The sequence below is a fragment of the Geotrypetes seraphini genome, chromosome 3 (assembly GCF_902459505.1).
Source record: "Geotrypetes seraphini chromosome 3, aGeoSer1.1, whole genome shotgun sequence".
NCBI lineage: Eukaryota > Metazoa > Chordata > Amphibia > Gymnophiona > Dermophiidae > Geotrypetes > Geotrypetes seraphini.
The window spans coordinates 3,331,497-3,352,510 of NC_047086.1; the positions used below are offsets into that span (position 1 = coordinate 3,331,497).

The window sequence follows — 21,014 nt, forward strand, 5'->3', positions numbered from 1 at the left end:
TTCCTCTCTCCCAAGTCCATTTCTTCTGTGTCCAAAAATGCATTCCCTCCCCCACCTCAGCATCTCTTTCCCTCCCTTCCTCTCTCCCAAGTCCATTTCTTCTGTGTCCAAAAACGCATTCCCTCCCCCACCTCAGCATCTCTTTCCCTCCCTTCCTCTCTCCCAAGTCCATTTCTTCTGTGTCCAAAAACGCATTCCCTCCCCCACCTCAGCATCTCTTTCCCTCCCTTCCTCTCTCCCAAGTCCATTTCTTCTGTGTCCAAAAACCCATTCCCTCCCCCACCTCAGCATCTCTTTCCCTCCCTTCCTCTCTCCCAAGTTCATGCCTTGTGTCCAAAACGCACTCCCTCCCCCCTTTTGTGTTCCGTGTTTGCCTCCCAGCCCATCTTTGCAACTTTCTCAGCAAAACGAAGCTCAAGCCACGAGGCTTGTCTTCTGCTTCCTGCCTGCCCTGCCGCGCACAAATAGCCGAACGGAAGTATTCTCCGACGTCAGCGCTGACGTCGGAGGGCAGGCTTTGCTTAAGCCCTCCCTCCGACGTCAGCGCTGACATCGGGGAACGCTTGCGATCGGCTATATGTTAGCTGCAGGGCAGGCAGGAACAGAAGACGAGCCTCGCGGCTGGAGATGTATTGAACTCCGCGGGTCCCCCGTCCAGCTCTCTCCTGTCCACGTGGGGCGGACCGCCCCTCTCCCTAGACTGGTGGTACTGCCCTGATGGCGGCCCTGACCGTACGGCACACCAGGCAACATCTCGCGGCACACTAGTGTGCCGCGGAACAGCGGTTGAAAAACACTGCCTTAGACAGCCAATAAGCTGCAGAGGAGACAGGACCAATATGTTATGATACATCATCCTTCAGTTCTATTCTTCCCTGCAGCCAATGGGCTGGCTAAGTTTCCTTAGGAATGTCTGACCAATGGGATGCAGGAGGAAGCAGGAGCAGTACACACAGAGACGGTGCTTTAGCAACCTGCTTAGCAGCCTTCAGTCCTCTTTTTCTCTGTAGCCTATTGGCTGGCTAAGCTTCCTTATCTGACCAATGGGTTGCAGGGGGAGGAGGGAGCATAAGAAAAATCCCCTGTTTGACCCTCCCAAATTAATTTTGCCAAACTCCAGACCTAGCTAAATCACTTTCACACACCAAAAACTGTAAATTGACTCCATTTCATTAGAATCATTAGAGCTGTTTTCAAGATCACAGTCAGAGCTTGCTCACTTTATAGTACATATAGGATGTTTGTGCATGCATGAATAAATGGTTCCAGTCCCAGCCACCCATGTGAATGTCCATCTGCAAAATACGTGCCATTGAATACTGGCGCAAACTTACAGAAAAGCAGTCAGCTAGAAACAGCTTATTTGAGTGCTTATGTGTTCACCAGTAAATGGTACATGGGCATACTTTCAGGTTACAGGGAGAAAGATTTAGGAGCAAGGTTAGGAAATTCTTCTTCACGGAGAGGGTGGTAGATGCCAGGAATGCCCTTCCGAAGGAAGTGGTGGAGAGGAAAACGGTGATGGAATTCAAAAAGCATGAGATAAAAATAGAGGATCTCTAATTGGAAAACAAAGGATGTAAATTAAAGAACTAAGGCCAGTTTGGACAGACCTTTACGGTCTGTGCCCCATAGATGGTGATTCGGTGTAGGATGGGCTGGGGAGGGCATCCATGAGAACTCCACTAACTTGGAACATGAGGATGTTACTGGCCAGACTTTACAGTAGATGTCCTGCAAACAACGGGATGGTTGGATAGGCTGGAATGAGCATGGACGGCAACTTCAGCATTTTTAAACTAGCACAATACCAGACTCTACAGTCTACGGCCCAGAAATATCAAAGAAGAGACAAGTTAATCGAATCATGTATTTTTTATTGGGTATAACTTATGGGCAGACTGGATGGACTGTTCCGGTCTTTATCTGCTGTCATTTATTATGTTACTATGACATTTAAATGCATTCTTGCTTCCTAAAGCTCCTTATACAATTCCCCTCTCCCCATAGCTCAGCATTAATGTGCATTACACTGTCAATGCAGGATATTATGAGAGCTGAAATTTATATTTAAAGCAATGAACTTATCCAAGATCACAAGGAGATTAAGTAGGAGAAGAGAAATTGAACTTAAGCTTTTTTCTGAGAATAAGCTGGATATTTAGACCTTATAAATGAGTGACCATCATCATGAAGCCTCATCAGAAAGCATGTCAAGAACAAGGTACTGGCCACTGCCATGTCTTCAACGTGCCCCTGGATAGAGGTCCACTACTCCAAAGACCTAAGCCAAGCCACAACTATTTCTGAGGTGACACAGGAGGATGTGGTCTCACCTCCTGTTCCTGCTTTAACATTGGCATTAGAGAATGACACGGTGACAAAATTCATCACCGTTCCCGTCCCCGCGGATAACCGCGGGAAACCATCTTCATGTCATTCTTTAAGGAGAGAGGGAAGAATCAGAATATGAATGGCTACAACCACTGACCCTCAAGCTTTGCTTTGAAGAATGCTGGTGTAGAAGGACCGAGGTTGAAATAGATACTAGAAAATGACATGGGATTATTTCCTGCGGTTATCCGCGGGGATGGGAACGGTGATGAATTTTGTCACCGTGTCATTCTCTAATTGGCATCAACAGCTTTCGAGGAGAATTCATCAAGGAGATGGTCATAAGGTTGAGAGATTTTCTGGCTTTTCATTTACCATTATTGAACATAAGAACTGCCATCTCCAGATCAGACCTTTGGTTCATCAAGTCTGGCGATCCGCACACACCTGGCGTAATTTTTTGGTCCTCATTTTTTCTTTCTGGCAATAAAAATGTGAAATGACTTACCAGTGGCGATAAACTCCTGAAATGTAAGCCAGCAAAATGCCGATCGGCAGGAGGGAAGCCCACTCTCTCCTGCAAGAAGCCCTCACCCCTGAATGTCTGCAGCAGAAGGAATGCCGAATTCCTCCTGCCACCATCAACTCGATACGTCCCCCAACAGGAGGGATGCCAAATCTCTCCTACCCCCCCTACCCCCCCCCCCCCGAGATATCCCTTGGCATGTTTTGTTTAACAAGGTAGCTCTGTACGCTCATTCAAGAGTTGATTCCTAAACTAGTATCAGATTTTCATCTTAACCAATTAATCATCCTTTAACATTTTTCTCTAAGCCACATGCCCAGAATGGTGAATGTGTCTTAGGTATTTTGGATTGAAAATGAGCCTTGGCTTCATACTTGGAGCTGACTGAAGTCCTTAAGTCCACCAGTTTATTAGTTGTTGTGACTACTATAATTCTGGAGCTGTCATTACCAAAACCACTCTATCAAATTGACTAGCAGACTTGGAAATTTCTTCCAATCTGTATACCGTATATTCTCGCTCAGCAAATTGTATATCTATAATTTTGCTTCCTTAATGTTTAGAAACATAGAAACATAGAAGATGACGGCAGAAAAGGGCTACAGCCCATCAAGTCTGCCCACTCTGCTTACCCACCCCCTGTCTATGCCCTAATGACCCAATTTCCTTATCTTGACCCTCGTAGGGATCCCACATGGGTATCCCATTTATTCTTAAAGTCTGGCACGCTGTCTGCCTCGATCACCTGCACTGGAAGCTTGTTCCAATGATCAACCACTCTCTCTGTGAAGAAATACTTTCTGGTGTCGCCATGAAATTTTCCGCCCCTGAGTTTGAGCGGGTGCCCTCTTATGGCCGAGGGTCCCTTGAGAAAGAAAATATCATCTTCCACTTCGACACGTCCCGTGAGGTACTTAAATGTTTCGATCATATCTCCCCTCTCCCTACGTTCCTCGAGAGTGTAGAGCTGCAATTTGTTCAGTCTCTCTTCGTACGAGAGACCCTTGAGCCCCGAGATCAACCTGGTGGCCGTCCGCTGAACCAATTCAATTCTGCGCACATCTTTACTGTAATGTGGCCTCCAGAATTGCACACAGTACTCCAGATGAGGTCTCACCATGGCGCTGTACAACGGCATTATGACTTCAGGCTTTCGGCTGGCGAAACTTCTATTGATACAACCCAATATCTGCCTTGCCTTAGATGAAGCCTTCTCCACTTGATTGGCAGTTTTCATGTCTGCACTAATGATTACTCCTAAATCTCGTTCTGCTGAAGTCCTAGTTAAAGTTTCTCTGTTCAAGAAGTACGTCTTGCATGGATTTCCGCTTCCGAGGTGCATGACCTTACATTTCTTAGCATTGAAGCCTAGCTGCCAGGTTGAGGACCAACTTTCCAATATAAGCAGGTCCTGCGCCATATAATTCTGTAAACTGCATTCACTTACTATATTGCATAGTTTGGCGTCATCGGCGAATAGTGTTATTTTACCTTGAAGCCCTTGAGTCAGATCCCCTATGAATATGTTGAAAAGGAGTAGACCCAGGACCGAGCCCTGCGGCACTCCACTGGTCACCTCCGATGTTTTAGAGAAGGTACCATTAACCACCACCCTCTAAAGTCTGCCACTCAGCCAATCATTGACCCATGCAGTTAGTGTCTCTCCTAACCCCATCGATTCCATCTTGCTTAGCAGCCTGCGGTGTGGGACACTGTCAAAAGCTTTACTGAAGTCCAGGTACACGACGTCCAAAGACTCTCCCAAGTCCAACTTTCTTGTTACCCAGTCAAAGAAGCTGATGAGATTGGATTGGCAGGACCTACCCTTGGTGAATCCATGTTGACTGGGATCCCGAAGATTCCCTTCATTCAAGATCGTGTCCAATTTGCTTTTAATTAGTGTTTCCATGAGTTTGCACACTATTAATATGAGACTCACCGGTCTATAATTCACAGTCTCTGCTAATTTCCAATCCAGGGGAACTTTCCCCTGGACTGGACTGGACTGGACTGTTTGATTCAATAAAGTGCCTGCATCAAGTTCATCTGTTCTGCAGTTCCCTGGTTTTCACTGCAGACCTGTTGGACTTTCTTCTCTTCTTGCTGACGTTCGTCAGAGATGTTTAAATACCACCTGGCTTAAATGCACATGAGATGAGTCTCTTTCAATTAAGAGGAAACTCTGGAATGAGGTGGCATAGGATGAAGGTGAAAGTAATCTCAGAAAATATTTTTGCATTGAAAGGGTGGTGAAAGCTTGGAACAGCCTTCTGGGGGAGTTGGTGGAGATGAAGAGTGTATTTGAATTCAAGGCAGCTTGTGACAAGTATGTTGGATGTCTAAGGGAGATGAGGGGATAGTGGATGGCATGGTTGGGCAGAATAGATAGACCATAAAGTAACATAATAAATAACGGCAGATAAACACCTGAACGGTCCATCCATAACTTGTCTGTTCTTTGATATTTCTTGGCCTTCATTTATCTCTGTTTCTATGAGATTGGCCTCTATCAAGATCTACCGAGTAGCAACATGCTCTTCAGTTATTTTAAAAAGGGATTCCATCTGATGTGACAGTAGGTTTGGCAATTTGTTCCCCAGAATCCCTTTGAGGTTTAGAATCCAACCCCATCACCCACAGGACCATTTTCTTCATTTCCAGGCTATTTTCCCACAAGGAATCTAGAAAACCAAAAGGCTCGTTGTCTTCAAAAACAGGTTTCAGTGTCTGCCTGTTAGTGCTTTTCATATATTTTGTCCCAGGACATGGCATCCTGCTTGTCCTCAGAGAAAACCAAGTTCTTTTCCTAGAGAAACTGTTCTGCATGGACTGCAGGATACAACTCCTCAAACACTCGCCCACCTTCCTAGGAGTTGTGCCAAAGACTGGGGAGGTTCTGCACAATGGTGGGAAATGGGAGCCTACACTCATTCAGGGTAGGACCTTTCCCTGCGCAAGTTCCATTGGATGGTGTACCCATCTGCTTCCTGCTGGGTAAGAAGAACACCTGCTACAGGTAATAACTTGGTTTTTCCTGGCTCTCAGCCTTCTTCTCTCAACAGTGAGTTACTCTTACTCTTCATCATCTAATCTGACTATCTGGCTTCACTGAAAGGCCTGGGGTTTTTTTCGTCCTCAGAGACCATGGACAAGTTACAGTACTATGTGAGCTTAGACGAGGTGACCCCCGGGGATGTTCTGCCCAAGTTGGCTGAAGCTGAAGAGATTCTTAGAGAAATGAGAGCTCTTGAGCTCACTTATCAGGAGAACCTTGCAGAGGAAGAGGCTGGAAAAGCCAAAGAGTGTGAGTAACACCTACATTTCTGCTAGACTTCCTTATACTCTTCTAATACCTTCAGCACATGCAGGAGCTTCAAGCTGCAAACACCAATCTCTCTCTCTCTCTTGCTGTCTTGGACCTTACACGTTCCCTGTTCTGCTTTGTATTGACCCAGTGTTCCTTCGTGTGCTGGATGATTGGCAGCTGGTGCAGAACGAGACTCTGGCTTTCTTCCCGCTGATTCAGGAGAACTTTGATGAGCTCAGTGCTAAGCTGGGGGATCTGCAGGATGCTCTGCACCAGGCACTGGCTCACATTGATGAAACGCAAGAGAAGACTCTGGAAAACGCAAACAGACTGCAGGAGAAAGAGGTACACTGAGGGTGTGGTACACATCCCCCAGTGGAGTTTCAGTTTAGGGTTTAGATTGAATTACTGCTTTTTTTCCAAATCCAAGCTCAAGGCAACCTTTCCCCCAGGTACATATGTCATTTCCCTGTCCATGTAGGCGACCAATCTATGCTGTACCTAAGACAATGAAGGGTTAAGTGACCTACCCAAGGTGGAGAAGTGGGATTTGCTGATCTGACTAATAAGCCTTTCCTCCAATCAACTTAAGAGCTCCACCCCAAATATCATAAAGAGCCCCAAAAAATTTTTCTTCAAAATCACTGAGCTTTGGAATTACCTTCCTGCCCTGCTGCAGAATCTGGGCTCCTTCCAATTATTCCAAAAGCATCTGAAAACTTGGCTATTCTCAAAAATGTAAATCTCGCTACCCTCTTTATAATCACTAACTCTTATTATGTTTTTCCTTCCTTATATTAAAGTTCCTATAAACCATGCCGAGCTCCATCTCTATGGAGAGGATGCGGTATATAAACTTAAGGTTTAGTTTAGTTAGTGTCAAAACCACAGACTGATGTTTCCAATCCAGACACAATTAACAAGACTTTGACATCATTTCTCATGGATCAGACTATTCAGATTGTGCCTCTCTATGTGAAAGACTCTTCTTCATACTCAGTGTCCATAAGTTATTCCATCCCTATCTACAGTTGTGAGATTTCAGCCATCCCAAACCTCACCCCTGGGAGGATCCTGAAGTAAAATCTCAGTCTCAGTTCTAATACCACTCAGAAGAGTCTGTTGTCCCATCTCTGAGTAAGAAGATAAGTCTCCTAATCCCAACCTGAAGTTCTTGGAAGATTCCCCCAGTACAGTACTGAAAGCCTGGGAGGATCCTTCTGAGAACAAGTCTGAGACTCTGGGAGGTTTCCCTAGATAAGCATGTATAGATTTATCCTTTTTGTCCTGTTTGTCTGTCACAACTAGATGGTAAGCTCTTTTAAGCAGGGACCGTCTCTTCCATGTTAATGTACAACCCTGTGTATGTCTGGTAATGCTATAAAAATGATAAGTAGTAGTAGAAAATCCATCCCTACCCCTAATCCTAGCCCTGAGTCCCTGAAAGATTCTCCCAATCGTAGTTCTGAATGCTCAGAAGATCCCCCTAATCACACTCTAAGCCCTAAAGAAATTCAGCCAATCATAGCTTGGAGAATCTAGGACGTTCCCGACACTTCCAATTCTGATCCTCTGGAAGGTGTCACCAATCCCAAACCTAAACCCCAGGGAGACTTCCCTATTCACTGTCGTGATCACCAAGGAAATTCCATATCCTGGTCTTGGTCTTAGCTCTAAAATGGAGATCCTGATTTTTTTTCATTCAGATTCAACAAGAAATTTTGATGGAAGAAGTAGAAACTGTTAATGAGACCATGCAAATGGCGAAAGTCATATTGACGGAGTCGCAGCTGATCACCGATGAACTAAATGAAGTTATAAAGGTAGGGGTTGCATTTGGCATCTACAGCGGTTAACCCGCTCTGTTCAGATCAGGGTTTGTAGAAGGATCCTTTCAAGACCCTCAATAGCACATGACCAACCATTATAGTGTAGAGAGGAGATGTACACCTTTGTGATAGCATGTCTCCTGAAAAACCAGAGACCCCCAGTAAATTGGGATGTCTTTATTGGTTCCTTCTTACTTGACAGATTTGTTATGTTACTTTTTTACACATTATTCACATAGTACTAAAGCTTTCTTTGTCTTTCCACCATCCAAAAGATATCACGATAAAACTCTCTCTTATCAAATTGCTTTATGGGACAAAGATTATAAGCAACTCTTATTGACATCCATTTCTTATCTTCATTATAGACTTTCTTGTTCTCGTAGTTTTTCAGCTCTTAATATTAACAGATCTATCATTAGTCTTTGTAAACTGCATTGAACTTCACGGTAACTGCAGTTTAGAAATAAATCCTTATGTTATGTGTGTGTAGTGGAATTGCTTTGTGGTGGACTGTGTGGATTAGAGTTACCATATGACTCCAGAATAAGGGAGGATGGATTGAGACATCCGGGTTTTACTTCCATGAACCCTTGGGAGATATATCGGTAGGGTTAGAATATATCCGGATGTCTCAAACTGTCTTCTTTACTTCCATTGCTTTCAAACTCAATCCGTCCTTTTTCTAGAGCCATATGATAACCCTATGCTGAAAGAACTTGGGGAGGGGGGAAGGGAGATGCAGCTTTTGGGCTTAGTTAGTTTCGCCCAGTGTAAAGTCTCCCTTGAATCTTGAATTAGTTGTCGTTGTTTGAAGTGTATGTAGAGACTTGAGGCTTTGCCACTCCTCTGCCTGACTGTAAGAATCCAGGGAGTGAACTTGGGCCACAAGTTAAGGAGAGACGGAAGCTCTCACTGTCCTCGCAAAGTGTTCTTGATACTCTGTTTGACAGATTCTTTTTAATGCAAGAATCAAAACAAAGACAATAAAAGTGACAGTTCAGATGCACTGCATATGAGTTGCTAAGTCCTTTCTTACCAGAAGTCTGGGAATGCCCTTCATACTTTTGTAATGATGGAATCACAGAGGACTTGAAAGGATCAGAAGAACTTGCCATACTGGGACAGACCGAAGGTCCATCAAGCCCAGAATCCTGTTTCCAACAGTGGCCAACCCATGTCCCAAATACCTAGCTAGATCCCAAGTAGTAAAACTGATTTTATGCTTCTTACCCTAGGAATAAGCAGTGGATTTCCCCAAGCCATTTCAATAATGGCCTATGGGCTTCTCTTTTAGGAAATTATTCAAACCTTTTTTAAACCCTGCTAAGCTAACTGATTTTGTCACATTCTTTGGAAATAAATTCCAGAGTTTAATTACATGTTGTGTGAACAAGTATTTTCTCATAAATGTGTCATCAAATTGGGGGGGTAAGAATTATGCCTTGACTGTCACAGAGCATTGAAATTTCCTGGAAGCTAAATCAGTCCCAGTTCTGATAGCATCCTCCTCCCCCATAGTAGATGTTAATGCTACATAGGATATGATTTTTTTAAAAAAGTTAGTGTCCCTGGTTTTAAAAATGTTTAGACAAATTCCTAAAGGTGGACTCCATAAACTGTTATTAACCTTTTCCTATCGTGTGCCCCGGATGACGGGACATTCCAAAAATGTCATTGCCATCGTATGTCCCATACTAATAGCCAGGAACACAAAATATTTGAATTTACAGACTTATGACTTATTTACATTATGTTTACAACTAGTCTTATAGCCCGTTACATTAACGGGTGCTAGAATATATGTGTGTCTGTCTGTCTTTATTTCTTTCTCTCTCTCTTTCTCCTTAGCCGCTTTCTGTATTTCTTTTTTTCTTTTTCCTTGGCTGTCCACCACCATCCCTTTTCTGCTCCCCCTGTCCATTATGCCTTCCTTTTACCTCCCCTGTGTCCACCACCACCCCTTCACTGCTCCTCTTATCCAGCAGCAGCCCTTCTCCCTTTGTTTTATCTCCCCCCTGCTAGAATATATATCTGTCTGTCTTTCTTTCTGTCTCTCTCTCCCACTGTCTTTCTTTCTTTCTGTCTCTCTCCCTGCCCCTGTCTCTTTCTTCTTTTCTTTCTGTCTCCCTCCCTCCCACTATCTGCCTTTCTTTCTATCTGTCTCTCTCCCTGCCCTCTATGCAGCAGCATTTCTCTCCCCCCTCCACTTCCCTGTGCAGTAGCCACATCAGCATTCCCTCCCCCTCCATTTCCTTGTGCAGTTGTGTCAGATCCGTGAGGAGGAGTGAAGTGGCTAGGAATTGAGTGTGCTGAATCCTAGGAAAGGTGGCAGTCGGGTGAATAAGTGTGCCAGATTGGGGGTGGAATGGGAGCAGGGAAGTTGGGGGAGATACAGTAAAAGAAAGGATGCTTATGGGTGGGTGAGGGTAGAGTTTTGAAAGTGGTCACTGAGGGAGAAGTTGGGAAACAAATGAATTGGATGGGAGGAGGAAGATAGTTTTGGTGTCTGTCAGAGCAGTGGAAGGAAAGAGCAATTGAGTGAATGTCACAGCAGTCTAGGATGGGAAACAGTTTTGAAGTGTGTGTGTCACATGGAACCAGGGCAGTAGAGAATCTGGATCAGACTGAGAGAGAGTGTCTGATCAGGAGTAGTGGTTGGAAAATAAGTGTGGATGGAGGGATTGGAAGAGTGTGAATCAGATGGAGAGAGGAACGGAATTGGGTTAGTGGGAACATTAATTAGTGGGAGAGGCAGTAAGGAATGATTAGTGAGTTTGCTAAGACATTGGCGAGTAGGAGGGGAGGAGTCTGGGTCGGAAGCATACTGGATGAGTGTGAAGGGAGGTATTTGGGTAGTGAATGAGCCCTGTCAATTTGAGGAGAAGGTGAGGTTGGTGTTTATGCTGCATCAGCCAAGTCCAGCAGGTTAAATCTACTGAACTCAATAAGTTGCACTGTGTTTTTCTTCGGAAGTTGTTCTGCGGGGGAGAAGGGGGAGAGAAGCACAGGGGGAGTGTCACATGTCTTTCGCTGGCCTCACACTCCAAGAGCCCCCCACGACCGGTCTCTCCTCTTCCGCTTCTCCAACCCCTGTCAGTCCAGCGCGTCTCTCCCCGTTTCCTCCCTGTGCGCGCACGCTCACTCTCAGGCCTTCCTACCCCACCATCCTAACGTCAAACTCATACCTGAGGCCGCCCACCACCACCACCACCACTTCCGCAGCTCGCTCGCGCTTCGATACTCCTCCCTCCTCTGAACGTTGTTTCCCCTGATTATCCAGCATCCAGCCCTCCCCCCGCCTCGCTGAAAACAGGAAGTGGTGGCGGGGGGGGAGGGCTGGATGCTGGATAATCAGGGGAAACAACGTTCAGAGGAGGGAGGCTGCGGGGCCTGTTTCTGACGGTCTGAAAGGCAAATGGGAGCGGCAGCGATGGGTGCGTGAGAGAAGCCTGGTGGCCGAAGAGGAAGAGCGGCGGGGTCTGAAGAGGCTGAGCTGCGGCTCCCCGAGCTGAGATTTCTGCCGTTGGCTCCTTCGGTCCCGGCTGTCTCTTTTGCCATGTTCCGCCTGTTGTATGGTGACGCCGCCGCTCCGTACTGCCTTTAGAAACTTTGGCCGGTAGGGAGGCCAGAGCGTAAGCCGCGCATGCGCACTTCCTAGCTGCAGCTCACGGAAAACGGACGCACACGTAGGAAGTGCGCATGCGCGGCTTACCGTTTTATTATATTAGATAGCCATAAATGATAACGGTGAATAATACAAAACTTTGCTAAAATAATTACAATTGGAACCAGCGTAACATAAACTGTATTACGATAGGAAAAGGTTAAGGTAGACGCCTATGTCTGGGGTTAAGCAATAGGGAGCCTTGCTACCTTTGGGATTCGGCCAGGTACTAATAACCTGGTCTGGCCAATGATGCAAATGGATAATGGGCTCTTACGTTATCCCCAGAGGGCAAGAGGAAGTAACCACAGAGCGCTTCAGCTACCCCCACCCCCACTCATCAGACAGGTCCCTCCTGTCGGTACCCTTCTCCTCCACCGCCAACTCCAATCTCCGTCCCTTCTACCTTGCTGTGCCGCATGCCTGGAACTTACGTCAGGCTCCGTCTCTGGCAGGCTGAAAGGCCACTTCTTTGAAGCTGCGTTTAAATCCTAACCCTAGCAACATATCTGTCTGTCATCCCCTCATAGTCCCCTTACCACCTCTTCAGCCCCCTCTAATTCCCTTCATGAGCTCTATGTTCTGTCATAATCAGACTATAAGCTCTTCTGAGCAGGGACCGTCTCTTGCATGTCCAATGTGCAGTGCCACGTTGTCATGTGCCAACCCAACATGCCATAATGGTCTCTCTTGGCTATTATGCAAAACTGTCACATCAATCGATTTATCTAAGTCTGCTTTTTGTTTCGGTGTTCACATTAGCGCATACAAAATCCCTGCTGAGCTGAAGCTTGTGATGAGCTGTGCCTTGATGATTGGCCAGACTGCTCATGTCACAGCAGGAGCAGAGAGAGAGAGAGAGAGATTATCTCCACTCATATTCACCTAGCTGCTCCTTTTTCTTCTTCAGAATGCATCCGACTTTTATGCAGAAATTGATGGGGCAAAGCAGAAGTTGCTGGAGAACCACGTGAACACGTCGCAGTATGATGGGGAACTGCTCCGACAAGCTACAGAGCATGCACAGGCGCTGAACAGACAAGTGGAGAAGCTGCACAGGTAGGGGAGGCAGAAAGTGAGTACAGAGTCATGGGTTCAAATCCCAGCATGGCTCTTAACCCCATAACACATGGCTTCTAACGAGAGTTTTCTGGGGGTGGAAAGCAAAGGGCTGAAGTGGTTTTTTTAAATGGGCATTGATACCAGTTAAGAGCTTCAGTAGGCTCCTTGCTTTTGACAGGAGTTTCCTCAGCTGGTAAGCCCCGGTAGTATCCAAGGGCTGCCTGGGTATGCTTTTGAGAGCAGTGCAAAATAGGAATCTGGAGTTATGCTCCTTTGTCCCCTGCACAGAATCCTGAAGAGTATGGACACAAATGGCCTGGTTGGCAAGGCGTTAAATGCGTCCAACGTGTACGAAAATATCGCAGGCTTTGTGGAGGAGGCAAACAAGACAGCAGGATTGGCCCTGAGCACCGCATACAGAGTTAGCGATGTGAGTACAGTGCTCTTTCTCTCCGCCTTTGCTCCTCGAAAAATTATTACAGGCGTGGAACAGTCTCCTGGAAGAGGTGGTGGAGACAGTGACTATGTCTGAATTCACGAGGGCCTGGGATAGAGAAAGAGATAATGGTTACTGCGTATGGGCCATTTGGCCTTTATCTGCCATCTTGTTTCTATGTCAAGCTGAGACAATATGCATTTTACCCCCTGAGAGTTCTGGCTTCTCTAAAACTAGGCCTCCATCTCCATGCATCCAAGACTTAGCACCGTCCATGAGTCACCATATTCACTGGTTTATCATCCTCAAACACCCAAGAGGATAGGTTTAGAATGTTAGGCCTGAAATCCCTGATTGGCTTACTGCTTTTAGAAAGAGAAAGCCACTGGACAGCAATTTCCCATTGCCTTAGGTTCTTTCTCTTTAGTGACCCTCAGCTTTGCCTCAAGCCCTAAACTCCTCTAAAACAAAGGAGCCAGCTCTGTGGGTGCTTGAGCACCCCCAACATTGAACAAACTCCTTGTTGGGTTCAGCACCCCGAATAATTTTTAAAAACTGGCTGATATTGACTCTGAAATATCTATTGTCATGAAGCAGAGTAACCCTAGGAAAGATAGTTTCTCTCCTACCATAATGTGTAACTTTATTGCATGGCCTGTCTCTGGCATTGTCCAGCTGAGTATTCATGGGGTTGGCAGTGTCATGGGATAAAGAGGGGTGGAGGTTTTACTGTTAGTGTCTGGGAGAAAATTTGGTTCTTAACTTATTGTATAAAGGACTAATGTCAATTTTACTGTGTGCTTTGTTTAGTGTTCTCTAGGAGTGATGGTTTGGCACAATGCACCTGATTTGGGGTCTTGCTGTGTGTGACAATTTTTTCTGCTTTCTATTGTTTGATTTATATTGCTGTTTGTTCGTTTTGCATGTTGAAATTTATTATGTGTGTTAACCTGTGATTCGCTTTGTATAAATAACCAATACAATGCAATACACTTAGCAATGTACAACATTTCTTACTACGGTTGCTAATATATTCTTATATGAACATCTAGGCTGTAGAAGGAATCGACACTCAAATTAATTATCACAGAGAAAGAAGTGACCAGCTCCTTGAAGAAGCCATAGATCTCCAAAACACCTTCAATGGCAGTGAGTGTCCAAGCATTTCCCCTAATGTGATGTTTATTTGATGCATATTCTGACAGGAATGAACTTCACTCATAGGCCAGGTTATGTTGGATTTGATCTCAATCTCATTTGTAAAGCTAGTGTTGAGATAATGTGGAATATGAATCAATGTCAACCCTTGTGCCAAAGAACTCCACCTCCTGGAAGTCATAGGGTATGACATGTACAGGCAATTGAAAGCTCTTTTTTAATTAGAAATTCCTGCCACATTCCTGCCACATATGTTTCACCTCTGATTGCATTTTTCTTCACACTTAATGCAGAAAAGTCAAACTGTGTTGACTTCTCTGTTAGCAATTTTCCTTTTCCCAATGGGAATAAAATGAGGTTCCTAGATTTCTTCTTTTTATGGCATCAAGCTCTTTCTCTAGAAGATAGTGAGTAGCCCACATGGCAGTGGTACAATAGTGTAAGCAGAGGCCTGGCCTGAGCCCTGCAAGAGGCTTATTTCAGGAGTTGTTGTTTTTTTTTTTTTTTGGGGGGTGGGGGGTTGTGCTGAGCCCTCTAGTACCTGGGATCAGGGTTCTGGGACTTGGACCTGATAAAATGTGGAAAGGCTCGGTGGCAAAACTCCCTTGCAACCCAGAAGCTACCAAAGGACAGTGTTCAACAACCTATGGTTGTACTGGAATAAACCTGTTTACTGTAAAGTGCATAATAGTATTTACAAGGAAATTATTAGGTTCACCGCTGGAAGCACGAGGACATTGGCACACCAACAATCCCGCCCCAACATTTGCACGCAGGAGAAATGCGCGCCGCTGCTTCTGCCGGTTTGAGGCTTTCCCATTTGCATTCTGAGGGGGATTTGGGGAACCCCTCCCACTACACTTACAAGTCCTCGCCCTCCCATTGGGGCAAACCCCCCAATACACTGAAAACTTCCATTCTTCTCTCTTAAGGGGGTTTCAGTATAGTGGGGAGGTTCCCCCCCCCCCCAGCGAGAGTGCGAGAAATTGTTAGTGTAGCGCAAAGGGGAAGGCCTGAAACCAGCAGAAGCGGCAGCGTGCATTTGTCCTGCGCACAAATGTCAGGGTGGGAATGTCAGAGCGCCAATGTCCTGTGCACTTTTGACGGGTTAGCAATAATTATACTAACTATTTTAGTTCCTTGAGTGCTTTTATGGTGGATAAATACTTTACCTAGAACATAAGAATGGCCTTACTGGGTCAGAACAATAGTCCATCCAGTTCAGTAGCCCATTTTCACAGTGGCCAATCCAGGTCACTAGTAGCTGGCCAAAACCCAACAAGTTGCAACATTCCATGCTACTGATCCAGCAACAAGTGGGAAATGGTTAAAAAGAAGCTAAAAGGTCAGAAGTGTAAACCAGGCATGGATGTTGTTTAAAAATACCATTGTAGAAGCCCAGACCAGATGTAGTCCATGTATTAAAAAAAAGGAGCCGATGTGATTAAAAGGTGAAGTAAAAGAGATTATTTCAGCCAAGAAAACTTTCTTTAAAGAATGCAAAAAGGATCCAAATGAAGAAAATAAGAAGAGACATAAGCACTGGTAAGTTAGATGCAAACATTTTAGGTACATCAAAAGCAGAAAATCTGTGAGGGAATCCGTGGGACCGTTGGATGATCAAGAGTAAAAGGGGCACTCAGGGAGGATGAGGACATAGCGGAGAGACTGAATGAATTCTTTACTTCGATCTTTATGGAAGAAGATATAAGAAATCGACCTGAACCAGAAATGGTTTTCAAGGGTGATGAGGTGGAGGAATTGAAAGAAATCTCAGTGAACCTGGAAGCCGTACTAAGTCAAATTGACAAGTTAAAGAGTGATAATTCACCTGGACTAAATGGTATACATCCTAGGGTACTGAAAGAACTCAAACATGAAATTACTGATCTATTGTTAGTGATCTGTAACCCCCAAGGTTGACCCTAGCATCTGGTAACTGTGATTTGGATTATTCTTCCCAATGAGCATCACTTTGCATTTGTCCACATTAAATTTCATCTGCCATTTGGTCTTCCTAATCTAATCTAAACCTTAGGTTTGTATACCGCATCATCTCTACATTCGTAAAGCTCGACACGGTTAACAAGAGTTAGGGTAGAAAGGAACTCCAGTGGAGGGAAGAGGCAAAATGAAGAGAAAAATTTCCTAAGGTCCGCCTGCAAATTTCCACAATCCGCATGTGTTTTAACAACTTTAAACAGTTTAGTGTCATCTGCAAATTTAATCACCTCACTTGTCGTTCCAATTTCCAGATCATTTATAAATGTTAAATAGAACTGGTCCCAGTACAAATCCCTGCAGCACTCCACTGTTTACTCTCCTCCATTGAGAAAAATGATCATTTAACCCTATCCTCTGTTTTCTGTCCAATAACCAATTCCTAGTCCACAACTGAACATTGCCTCTTACCCCATGACTCTTAAATTTTCTCAGGAGCCTCTCATGAGGAACTTTGTCAAAAGCTTTCTGAAAATCTATATATACTACATCAACCGACTTACCTTTATCCACATATTTAATCACACCTTCAAAGAAGTCAAGCAAATTGGCGAAGCAAGACCTCCTTCGGCTGAACCCATGCTGACTCCTTCTCATTAAATCATACTTGTCTACGTGTTCCACAATTTTATTTTTTATAATTGTTTCCACTATTTTGCCTGGCACTGAAGTCAGGCTTACCAGTCTGTAATTTTCCAGATCTCCCTGGAACCATTTTTAAAAATCGGCATGACATTGGCCACCCTCCAATCTTCATGTACTATGGACAATTTTAGCGACAGCAGATCAGAAATTTCATGTTTGAGTTCTTTCAGTACCCTGGTATGTATACCATCTGATTCAGGTGATTTATCACTCTTTAACTTGCCAATTTGGCTTAGTTCACTGAGATTTCTTTCAGTTCCTCCACATTATCACCCTTGAAAACCATTTCTGGTTCAGGTAGATCTCTTGCATCTTCTTCCGTAAAGACTGAAGCAAAGAATTCATTCAGTCTCTCCGCTATGGCCTTATCTCCCCTGAACGCCCCTTTGGCTCCTTGATCATCCTAGAGTCCCAATGGACTCCCTTAGAGGTTTTCTGCTTCTGATGTTCCTAAAAAGGTTGTTACTATGAGTTTTTCCTGTTTGGCAAGTTTCTCTTTGTATTCTTTTTTTAGCATTCTTTATCAATGCTTTGCATCTAACTTGCCAGTGCTTATATCTCTTATTTTCTTCATTTGGATCTTTTTTCCATTTTTAAAGGATTTTTTTTTACTCTAATAACCTCTTTCACTTCACCTTTTAACCATGTCTCTTTTTCCCTTCTTTCCACCTTTGTTAATACATGGACTACATTTGGTCTGAGCTTCCACAATGGTATTTTTAAATAATGTCCATGCCTAATCTTTGCCATTGATCTTTTTTAACTATTTTCCTCATTTTATCATAGTTGCCCTTTTGAAAATTAAATGCCGCTACATTGAGTGAAGAAATATTTTGTCCGGTTTGTTTTAAATCTACTACATTGTAGCTCCATTGCATGCCCCCAAGTCCTAGTAGTTTTAGAAAGAGTAAACAAATGATTCACGTCTACTCGTTCCATTCTACAGCATTATTCCTAAAAGACAGGATTCAGCAACCTGCAATACTGGGATACTGCAGGCTACTGAATCCTGCAGGTCGTCAAGGTGCGGTACAAGTGAACCTTTACCAGATCTTGATGAATCGTCCCCTTAGTGTTCGCTAATGAATTAGTGTGCGTTAACTACCATGCAGCCCATAGGTACTCGGTTAACATGCCTTAGTAAAAGGGCCCCTAAGTCTTTAGGATTAGTGTAGTGTTCCTGATTTATTTATTTTTTAATATTAGGTATTTATATACCACCTATCAAAGTTATCTAAGCAGTTTGCAATCAGGTACTCAAGCATTTTCCCTATCTGTCTAATGTATCTGGGGCATTGGAGGATTGAGTGGCTTGCCCAGGGTCACAGGGAACAGCACAAGGTTCAAACCCACAACCTCAGGGTGCTGAGGCTGGAGCTGTAACCACTAGGCCATTCTTTTCATGTACTAGAGTTTAGTGGCATCGAAGAGCAGATGTGAGGGAAATGATGGGGATTGAGTAAGAAAGAGACCCTGGCCCACATCATTTACCTGTTTTTCTGTTCCTTTCCTCCTTTCACCTAGGTGATGATCTGGGTGTCATTGGGACCAGACAGTGGCTCTCCTCGATACTTCTCAGGAAGAATTCTCTCCAGAATCACCTGAAGAGCGCCACCAACAAGCTGAGCATAATTGACCAAGGTAGGTGACAATTGACTAAGGTAACCTACTCTTTACTTGTGAGGATGCACTACAAGGCAATAGCTTTCATCACAGGTAACATTTGGGAAGCTGAAGATAAATTTATTTATGAATAAAAGGAAACGCCCATTTCTCTTTTTATCAAGAGCCAATTGCTATCCTGCAGAGTATTTCATAACTCAACAGAAAAAGCTATTCAAGTGTACCTTCGAATTCCAGGAACCCAAAGCCTGGAATAGCCTACCTTAAAGTTGAGTCAGCTCCCCACGCACTTCAATTTCAGGAAGAGGTTAAAGACATATCTCTTCTCTTTGTAATCCACTAGAAGCCTACCCATTTCAATCTTACTGTAATTCAAACTGACTGTCCTGTAATTATATTGTAAACCACAATGAATCCTTGTAGAAAATTTCAGGATATCAGAAATTGTATGGTATGGTATTTCTTCACTACTAGTTCATTTCCTTGCTTACCAAAGAGTTTAATGAAGGCTCTTGATAAGGTATTTAAAGGCAAAGAAATAACAGTTAAAATGAACATCAGACTGGTCCATGCACTAATTTTCTCAGTGGTCAATTAAGGATGCAAAAGCTGGACATTACAGAAACAAGAGCAGAGCGCGCCTGGTCTTCAAAACCCACTTTATTAGTAACCAACAGTAAAAACCATGCAAAAAGTAGTAGATCATGAACGCCTGAATCAAAGCAAAGACTCGACAGCCGCATCAGGAGTCCCATTTTGGTCAATAACATAGAAACATAGAAATAGATGATAGACAAGGGCCCATCTAGTCTGCCCACCCCAATGACTCTCCCCTACCTTTCTCTGTGAATAGATCCCACGTGTCTATCCCATTTGGCCTTAAAATCAGGCACGCTGCTGGCCTCAATAACCTGAAGTGGAAGACTATTCCAGCGATCAACCACCCTTTCAGTGAAAAAGAATTTCCTGGTGTCCCTGTGCAGTTTCCCGCTCCTGATTTTCCACGGATGCCCCCTTGTTGCCGTGGGACCCTTGAAAAAGAAGATATCTTCTTCCACCTCGATGCAGCCCGTGAGATACTTGAATGTCTCGATCATGTCACCCCTCTCTCTACGTTCCTCGATTGAGTACAGCTGCAACTTATCCAGCCGTTCCTCGTATTGGAGATTCTTGAGTCCCGAGACCTTCCGGGTGGCCGTTCTCTGGACCGACTCCAGTCTCAGCACATCCTTACGGTAATGCGGCCTCCAGAATTGCACCCAGTATTCCAGGGGGGGCCTCACCATGGATCTATACAATGGCATAATGACTTCAGGCTTATGGCTGACGAAACTCCTGAGTACGCAACCTATGATTTGCCTTGCCTTGGATGAAGCTTGCTCCACTTGATTGGCAGTCTTCATGTTCTCACTGACGATCACCCCTAAGTCTCGTTCTGCTTCAGTTCTTGTTAGGATCTCGCCATTAAGAGTGTAAGTCTTGCATGGATTTTGGCTGCCCAGGTGCATGACTTTGCATTTTTTGGCATTGAAGCTGAGTTGCCAGGACCTAGACCAGCGCTCCAGTAGGAGTAGATCGTGCATCATGTTGTCGGACATTGAATTTATGTCTGTTGTGCTTTTCCCCACTACATTGCTTAGTTTGGCGTCATCGGCGAATAATGTTATTTTACCTCGCAGCCCTTCTGCCAAGTCTCTTATAAAGATGTTGAATAGGATCGGGCCCAGGACTGAGCCCTGCGGCACTCCACTGATTACCTCCGTCATTTCGGAGGGGGTGCCGTTCACCACTACCCTCTGAAGCCTACCTCCAAGCCAGTTCCCAACCCATTTCGTCAATGTGTCACCCAATCCTATAGAACTCATCTTGCTCAGCAACCTGCGGTGTGGTACGCTATCGAATGCTTTACTGAAGTCCAGGTATACGATGTCCAGGGACTCCCCAACATCCAGCTTCCTCGTCACCCAGTCAAAGAAGCTGATCAGGTTGGATTGGCAGGATCTCCCTTTAGTAAATCCATGTTGACGGGGATCCCGCAGATTCTCCTCATTCAGGATCGTATCCAATTGGCGTTTGATTAAAGTTTCCATTAGTTTGCACACTATTGATGTGAGACTCACTGGTCTGTAGTTTGCTGTCTCCATCTTGGAGCCTTTCTTGTGGAGTGGAATGACATTAGCCGTCTTTCAGTCCAACGGGACGTTACCCGTACTAAGGGAGAGATTGAAGAGCGCGGATAGCGGTTCCGCCAAGACATCACACAACTCCCTGGGGTGTAGGTTGTCAGGCCCCATTGCCTTGTTAACCTTAAGCTTTGACAGCTCACAGTAGACACCGCTGGGTGTAAACTCGAAATTACTAAACGGGTCATCTGCGTCAACCCTTGTCTGTAGCTGAGGGCCGAGTCCATAAATCATATATCTGGC

At 44.7% G+C, this 21,014-nt stretch overlaps 1 protein-coding gene across 1 annotated transcript in view; it reads left to right on the forward strand.

The window, feature by feature from the left end:
- Positions 1-21,014, forward strand: part of LAMA4 (laminin subunit alpha 4) — a 175,758-nt gene that overhangs the window by 72,955 nt on the left and 81,789 nt on the right. The window contains exons 12-18 of the mRNA XM_033936948.1: positions 6,000-6,164; positions 6,316-6,512; positions 7,874-7,990; positions 12,574-12,722; positions 13,014-13,155; positions 14,214-14,310; positions 18,490-18,606. Of these exons, the coding sequence (XP_033792839.1) occupies positions 6,000-6,164; positions 6,316-6,512; positions 7,874-7,990; positions 12,574-12,722; positions 13,014-13,155; positions 14,214-14,310; positions 18,490-18,606 (984 nt within the window). The remainder of the gene's footprint in view (positions 1-5,999; positions 6,165-6,315; positions 6,513-7,873; positions 7,991-12,573; positions 12,723-13,013; positions 13,156-14,213; positions 14,311-18,489; positions 18,607-21,014) is intronic.